The following is an 8,692-nucleotide window of genomic DNA, read 5'->3' as shown; positions in this document are numbered from 1 at the left end:
GTAGCTTTTAGCTACTGCTGTATCTTTTCAGACCTTAGTTATATACAGTTGGTTCCTACTCAAAAAATAGCACGGTCACAAGAGCATGTTCTACTATACTTTGTTATAATACTTATATCTTTAGATAAATGCCCAAGTAAATGAAAACCTAGTATGTTTTCCTCATTAGCTATATCGTGTTTTAATGAAAACAGTAAAAAACGCAGTTCTGCACAATGTCACTTTACAGTTCATCCTTCCTTTGTATGGCGATGTGGCGCTTAGACACATGATTTAGTGGTGGACTTTGTAGTGGTAAGTTAACGGTTGGACTCGATGATCTTAAGGGTCTTTTCCAACCTAAATGATTCTATGATTCTATTTTATGGTTCTATGAAAAAAAAAAAAAAAACCCACCAGCTTTATTTTGGTTCATCTGTGTCTCAACATTCTCAGGAGAAAAGGAACAAAATTTCCATATTAAAATGGAATTACCACACATTAAAATTATTTTAATATTAAACTTAAGAGTGAGCAACAAAGTCTTGCTGTGAAATCGGTTTTTTTTGTCTTCATGTAGTACTTGGAAGTAAGCTGGTGTAATTTAATTTGAATTGTGAGTCCATGGCAGTAAACAACTGATTTTGCTAATTTCTTGGATGATAATTATTTGAGACAGATTTTGCTGTAGTTGATCCATCATGCCTCAGTTACACTATACATTTGCTGTGCTTCATGATAAGTTATATTTTTCTTCTTATTTTCAGTAAAATTGAAGGTATTGAACATATGCAGAATCTACAAAAGCTGAACCTTGCAGGGAACGAAATTGAGCATATTCCTGTGTGGGTAGGGAAGAAACTGAGATCCCTGCGCATCCTTAATTTGAAACAGAATAAAGTATCATCAGTAAGTGATTATAGTTAGGAACAATAATTGTTCCGAATCTTTTCATGAAGTGAACTGGTACATTTACATTGATTGACTGACCCTGAATAACTGCTGAGTGTCTTTCCACAAAGTCTGTTGTGAAATACAGCCGTTGTAAGCCTAATAAAGTTGTTTATCAGAAAAACTCCCCTTCTGTGCCAGGTATTCAAAGCGTAAACCCATATTCTGTTGTTCAGGAAATCGTAAGTTTTTGGAAACTTAGGGAAAAACTTGGTGAAAATGTGAAGACTTTTGCATGTTATTGGTGGTGTCCCTTATGATGAGTTAGTTGTATTGTTTTGGAGACCCGTAAATAATCTATTTGCTTATATTTTGTATTTAGAACATGACTAGATTTACTTCTGTGGTCCAGGTTAATTTCCGTGTTTTGCAGCTACAAAAAGGTGTCTATGACCTGTGAATATAGCGGTACTCAGTTGCCGACTGAGGTTAAACCACAACAGTTATATATATTCACAGGCCTTGTTATCTTGAAAAATCCAAGGTCAAGCTTGATGAAATTTGCCCTTTTTGCAGTGGTATTTTTTCACAGAAGAAACAATTTGATTTTTAGGAAGTTACTTTAGTCATAGTACTGTGTATTTTGGTAGGTTTTTAGAGATTCCACTTTAGCATAAATGTTAAAATAGATCTTTGAAAAACATTCTGTACAATCAGAAATTCAGTAATGGGGGTTTAGTTCTTCTTTGAACGATGTCTAATCATTGTTCCATTTGCCTTTGATTTAGCTTCATGATATAGCTAAACTAAAGCCTCTACAAGATCTGACTTCTCTATTCCTTGCTGATAATCCAGTTGTAAGTCTGCCTCACTACCGCTTGTACACCATATTCCACCTGCGAGCACTGGAGAACTTGGATGGACAGCCAGTGACAAATCATGACAGGCAGGAAGCTCTCGAGAGGTTTAATTTAGGTAATAGTAATATGTTAGAACTAAAGTGAATGACACAAAATTTAGGTTTAGAAGGAAAAGATTTTCTATTTGAATGTTTCTATTATTTTGTTTTTCAGAAGAGATAGAAAAATTGGAGAGAGAGTTGGAAAACACGGTAAAGGAAATGGAGAACCTTAAACTTAACCAGGCCAAAGTGCTTGAGCAACTTCACCACCAAGATGAGATCAACAAATCATTAAAAGAAAAGACTTTGCAGCAGAAACAAAGCTATGAAGACCTACAAAGGGACCTGGACACCAAAAATGAATTGGTAAGATAATCACTTGCATTAAGTAAATATTTGGAATAGTTTTGTTGTCAGAAACAGAGTTGTCAATGTGAGAGTTCAAATGGCTGGAGATTTATGTTTAAAATAGAGACAAAACTTAGGCACTTCCACTTTTTAGAGAGTGATTATTCCTTCACTAGTAGTTCTTCAGTATTCTTACCGTGGAATAAAGTAAGTATATTGAACCAGCAATCAGTATCACTCTCGTAACTTATGGTTTATAGTAACTTATTTCTTTGTAGTTTTGTAGTAATTCTTGTAGGCATCTCTAGTAATTTTTTGTGTTTAAAATTTTGTCATTTGATGAAAGGTTAATTATTCCCTAGCTGCTAAATTGCCGATGTACTGAATCTCCTGCGTTGTCCAGACTTGAGTGCTGCTGCAATAAGGGAAAAGATTAAATGGTTTTACAAAAACAAGGTGTGCATACAAGTTCTATGTCAGTAATACCCCTTGATTATTATTTTGGGTAATGTCCATTAGTTTACTTGTACTTTATTCACATCATCCTAAAACCTTAACGTTTGACAAGTTTCTTTCATTGGTAGCTATAAAATGCAAGATTTGTACGGTGGTCCTGGAAAGAGTCCTATTGACTTGAGAGTGCTCGGGTGTGAATGACCTGATGGGAACTTAATATATGGGTTTTATCTTACTTGTGAGACTCGTCCTCTAAACTTTTATCCTTCAGAATCTCTATAGCTTATATTTCTATAGCTGTTTCTTCTGTGAACACATACACTAACCAGCAGCCTATTTCTAAAACGTAGTTTTCAGTATAGTGAGATTTAGCAGCATATATTTTGCAACTTAACCCACTCTTATCCTTGGATGACAAACTCTGCTTGCTTCTTTCTTCCTTTAGCTGGTGTATTGGTTTGTCACAGTTCCCTTTCCGCAGAGTCCTTATTCCTCACTGAAGGTAGCCCCACTGTGCTCCTGGGTTGCATGGTTATTTTTATTTCTAAGATTTATTTGCATGTTTACTAAAGTAGGAACATTTGTATAAAGTGTTCCAGTGAGACTTATATTCACTGTGGTTTTTGGATACAATTTTCTTGATTTTTCTCTTTTCTTTTCTCTGAAACACAGTTAATTTTTGCATGACAATATTGGTTTTTAAAATCTTTCTTTAAGCCTTTCCTTTATTCCAGTCTGTTCTATTTCTTTTCCTCTAATAGTCCTGCTTTCCACTGTCTATTGGAGTTTTGCTGCACGTTCTCCCTCAGGTATTCAGCGTGAAAAGTTAATTTAAAAAGAAATCACATGATGGACCTCTATTAAAAAAAAAAAAAAAAAAAAAAAAAAAACAACCAAAAACCTCAAAACCTAACTAGCACAAGGTTGAGCTAAAATGAAATGCATAGGCTCTATGCACTTGACAACTGAGATATTTTGTTTCTTTTACAGACAATGAGTGTTAATAGTTCTCACTGCTCATTAGTAGCAGTAAATACATTCGTTATTTGGCGTAGATATTGCTAAAGGATTGTACCCAAATTATTTTTATCCTAAGTTAGTGACAAACTTATTTTCAAAGCTTTGATGCATGTAAACTTAAAAGGCCTTTCATGTGATCATTTGTGTTATATTAATTGTGGGGTTCTTGTCTACTCTTAGTTGTCATATTGTATCTTGTAATAAAGTTGCACTTTGTGATATTCTTGATCCAAAACACACCATCTTAACTTTTTCTGATGTGAGTTTTGTTTCAAAGTTAATGTCTTTGCCCTGCTCTCTACTGAATTGAAATGTATGTGATAATGATGACACTTGAATGAATGCAACTTACTTTGGTTACTGGTTTACTAGTTAAAGCAGAAGACAATGGAGCTAACCCGAGCTTGCCAGAAGCAGTATGAATTGGAGCAGGAACTGGCGTTTTATAAGATTGATGCAAAATTTGAGCCATTAAATTATTTTCCATCAGAGGTAATAATTTTAAAATAATGGATCTTTTCATTGCTGTTTCTCTTGCTTTTCAATTTGGAAAATAGAAAACTTAAGTTACAGGCTTTGAACTAAACTGAATCTGAGTGACATTTAATGTGTTGAATATTAGTATACATACCTATACGCATATGTTTTAGCTAAGTAGAGTCAGTGAATAAACATTTCATTCTTATTATTTACCAAACAAATGATAGTCCTTTCATCTGGCTTAATTTTGGAGGCCCTTTCACTTGGGGAAATTCCACAAGCCAGAATGTTCTTGAGTTAGATGGTATTACCATTTCTGTCCTTTTTCTGTTGTTTTTTCTCCTAGTAGTGCTAACTTTGTCATACTGGCAAAAAAATTGTAGGGATGCCTGAATGAAAAGAGTCTGCGCAAGAAATTTGAAGATCAGTAATCATTAACTACAAATGATTTTTTAAGTTACATTTGAGTAAAGTTTAAGTGCAACAATGTAATGGACTAAGTATAATCTATATTACTATTAAGTCTAAAATATTAAGAAAAATTCCTCCAGTTAAATATCCACTTGCATTACCCACTTGCAACAAACTGATCATATGCCAATTTGGTTTGTTTGTTTTTAATTCCATTATAAAATAACAAGAATGTTCAAGGCCAAAGAAGTCAAGTGGAGTCTGTTTTCTTCTAAGTATTCTAGTTTCAAATTGGTTTTCCTTTATATGCTTGTTAAGAGAGTTAAATGTATATTATGAGTTGACTGCAACCATACTTCTGAGATAGATATAAAGACATATTGCTTCATACATTTCAGGATGTTGAACTTGATAATGTACCTGGTGAAAGCCCATACATTGGCAAGGCCAGGTATAAAAGAAATATGTTTGTAAGAGAAGGCTACATTGCTAACAAAGCTCAGCAGATGGAGATTGGAAAAATGCAACTAGATGAAGATGACTTCTATGGGAAACCCCAGCTGAAATTGCAGCTCCAAACTCTAGACGAACTACTAGAGGATAAAGAAAAAAATATTCATTCAGGTAAAATCTTAATTTTTATTTGATAAAAATTAAAATATGTATATCAACGTAGTTTATTCCACTGATTAAATGCTTGACACACATTTGACATAAGAAAAGCAATAGTGTGTCAAAGGCTGTAAGTGCTGTAATTTCTAAACACTGTACTTGATGCATTTTGGGTCAAAACTGTTACAACTTCTTTTTCCTATTACTTTAAGGTAACTCAGGATGAAAGGATTAAATATTATTGAAAAGAGAATGCTAAGGAGGTTTCCTATTTGATGCATTAATTTAATTGTATAAGACTTATTAAAAAAACTTCAGACATACTTTTTGAGAAACCAGAATGTATTAGCTTTGATTATCACTGTTTTAAGAAAATGTATTCTGATTAATGTGTGTCCTGGTTTCAGCTGGGATAGAGTTAATTTTCTTCCACAGTGCTGTGTCTTGGATTTAGGATGAGAATAATGTTGCTAACACACTGATGTTTTAGTTGTTACTAAGTAGTGCTTACACTAGTCAAGGACTTCTCAGCTTAGGACAGCTGACGCCAACTGCCCAAAGGGACATTCCATACCATGGGACGTCATGCTCAGTATATAAAGCTGGGGGAAGCTGGCTGGGGGGGCCGCTGCTCGGGCATCAGTCGGCGGGTGGTGAGCAATTGCATTGTGCGTCACTTGCTTTGCATGTTCTTATTCTTATTTCAATTATTAAACTGTTTTTATCTCAACCCATGAGTTTCCTCACTTTTACTCTTCCAATTCTTTCCCCCATCCCACCGGGGGGGAGTGAGCGAGCGGCTGCGTGGTGCTCAGTTGCTGGCTGAGGTTAAACCACAACAATGTGTTAACAGAAAACGTGTATCAATGTTATACAGAATATTATAATGTATTTTGTAGGGTTGTGGGGTTTGCGTTTTTAGTGTGTTGTGTTCTTTTTTTTTTTGTCTGCAGCACAAAGAAGATTAGAAGAACTGCAAAGTGCAATAGGAAATGCAGAGCAGCAAGTTCTGAAAGTAACAGGGGAACTGCAACAACTGGAGGATGCTCTGGCTCAGAAAAAAGTATGCAAAGAAGTTGCTACACGAATAGCGAGGGAAAGCGTTCGAAGCAGTGTTGATGTAGAAAATATAACTAGTTTTTTTTCCCCATTCTTTTTTTAAAGTGGCCATTGTACATATGTAAATCCATTTGTCATGCATCAGAAGAATCTTACAGGTTTTTAGATAGCTTGTTTATAAATAAGCTGTCAGAGTTGTAGTGCAATTAATTGCATCTAAACATGTTCCATGTGATGTTGATGATGACTGTTAACTTTCCCCAGAACGCTTTGGAAGAACATAAATAGAGACTTGCGTACTGCAGTAAGTGGACAGTTAGGGGTCACTGCATTACGCAGCAGGAGACTTGGATTTGAATTTGAACATACCTTCTCGGTTCCGATAACGAAAAGCTTATAGCTCCTTAAAGGCTTAATAAGCCTTAAGAGCAGAAAGTAACAGAGCAATGTCACAACATCATAAGCAGTGCTGATGACATGACATAGATGTTCATGAAAGAGGAAGTTTTACCTGAACCTCTCAATATAATTGTGTGGATTGAATATATCCTGATTTATCAGAAAAGGCCTTTCAGGAAGGACTGTAACTGTGTAGGCTTAGTTGTGCAGCTAAATAAGCAGTGTAGCTACACAAGTGACAGCAAGAATTAATTTAAACATATTTATCAGTGTTAAACTAAAACTGTATCTTCCATTTATTCAACAACTGTCATAACTTATTGCTATTTTTAGTCTTTAAACTTGCCTTAAAATCAATGACCAGGATCTTCCGTATTTTAACTTAAGAAGTCATAACTGTGGAAGGGGGAAAAAAGACATTCCAGATAGTCTTAAGACTGCAAGAAGGAATTATACAAGACACTTTTGAAGTCTTGTTTGGAAATAAAACACTTTAGGATGATGGTCAAAATGAGGGTTCTGGCATTTCCTGGTATGGTAGGCTAACGTTATGAAACTTCTAGTCACCATAAGCAAACTGTCTTTCTATTTTCTAACTCTTCTTGAGAAAATCCTATGAGTTTTGGTTATCTTAAGAAAATAAAGATGATTCAAAACAATGAATAGATCATTTTTAGGCAACCTGTTAGGCTAAACTAGCAGTCCAATTTAACTTTTAAAAATGTTCTTGATCAGCTGTGTATTTCCAATTAAACTATTTTACCCAACCTGCTAATGCTATCTCCAGATGTCACAGGCCAACAAGGAAGGTCTTGAACAGCAATTGAGTGAAAAGATACAAATCCTGCATCAGCTACATGAGGAAGCTTTAGAACTGGAAAAACAAATGGAGAAACAGAAAAGAGAAATAGGGAAAAAGCAGAAAGAGCTTGAAGACTTGCAGCGTTCTGTTGCTTCTGTAAATCCTGAAGATCCAAGACATGTAAGTAAAACTGAAATCTTAAGTTATGTACTGCATGTATTCATGTACTGAGAAATGTGGTAAAGGCTATTTCAACTGATTACCATTCCGTTGCGCCTATTTTGTGAATTACGTATTCTTTTGCTATTTATCAATTTCTTTAGCTGTTATTTGAAAAACATACAGCTCCTCACAACTTTAAAAACAAAAACCAAACAACTTTCTTAAAACTCTTGGGCAACTAATTTTCAATGCAGTTGCTGTACAGCATGTTAAGAACTCGATCTTTAGGCTTTGCAAAAACATGCATAAATAGAGATTTATGGAGAGAATTTCTGTGTAAGAAATTCTTAAAGCATCTTTTTGTAGAATCTGACCTTAAAAATTTATAAAGGTCTGTGTAACCACTACAGGCCTATAGCTGAAGTCCTGCTCTGTCAGGGAGCTCTTGCATTGGCACAAAAGTCTGTTTGCAAGAGGTCAGCCTAGAAAAACTGTCTGGAGTAGCAGATGCAGCTGACCTGGCCAAAGTGGTGACAGCTTGTGTTAATGTTCCAGCCTGTGAACTGCAGGCAGCTGAAGGCGGCAGCAGCTTTGACTGTAGTCCGGCATCCTAAAACTAGAATCAGTTTTCAATAAATAGTTCTAATTCTGAAAAGACTTATACTGCCTTTTTGGTGGGGACTAATTTCCCTTTCTCTGCTGTCACAGACAGTCCTGTCGTTACTGATATATCTAACGAGGTCTCAGAGGTACACGTTACAGGGTTGGGGCAAAGCTGGATGCACCAAGAAGAGCTCTAGCTTGGTAGTCTCATTTTTTTGATTCTCCAGGGAAGCAAGACTTTTGATTTCTGAGTTATTAACTATGTTCAGGTACAGCAAACGTTTATAGATATTTTAAATTAAAATGAAACGGAATTACTTTTTTAATAGTGTTTTTAAAAAGCTATGATCTTCTTAAATGAGAGCTTTTTCAGGCCAGCTTGATGCTTTTACGTATGCAAAGAAAGACTGTTTATGCCTGGCTCCTGTTTTCAGCTGAGGCCTGCAAGCACTGTTGAAAAATGCGTTTTATTAATTTTTAGTTTTTCCTCAGCAGTTCAGTTGTAGAGGGGCTGTGCACGTTCCAGGCGGGATCCCTAAACTAAGGGCCAGGCCCCTTGAAGGGAGCGA

General features: G+C 35.5%; 1 protein-coding gene across 1 annotated transcript in view; it reads left to right on the top strand.

Moving 5' to 3' along the window:
* CNTRL (centriolin) overlaps positions 1–8,692 on the top strand; it is a 36,467-nt gene that overhangs the window by 2,078 nt on the left and 25,697 nt on the right. The window contains exons 4-10 of the mRNA XM_009322029.1: positions 747–888; positions 1,659–1,845; positions 1,944–2,137; positions 3,968–4,087; positions 4,885–5,110; positions 6,052–6,161; positions 7,344–7,538. Of these exons, the coding sequence (XP_009320304.1) occupies positions 747–888; positions 1,659–1,845; positions 1,944–2,137; positions 3,968–4,087; positions 4,885–5,110; positions 6,052–6,161; positions 7,344–7,538 (1,174 nt within the window). The remainder of the gene's footprint in view (positions 1–746; positions 889–1,658; positions 1,846–1,943; positions 2,138–3,967; positions 4,088–4,884; positions 5,111–6,051; positions 6,162–7,343; positions 7,539–8,692) is intronic.

The sequence above is a fragment of the Pygoscelis adeliae genome, unplaced genomic scaffold (assembly GCF_000699105.1).
Source record: "Pygoscelis adeliae isolate BGI_AS28 unplaced genomic scaffold, ASM69910v1 Scaffold114, whole genome shotgun sequence".
Taxonomy (NCBI): domain Eukaryota; kingdom Metazoa; phylum Chordata; class Aves; order Sphenisciformes; family Spheniscidae; genus Pygoscelis; species Pygoscelis adeliae.
Note: the sequence above shows the minus strand (reverse complement) of the source record. Positions and strands in the feature narration are given on the sequence as shown.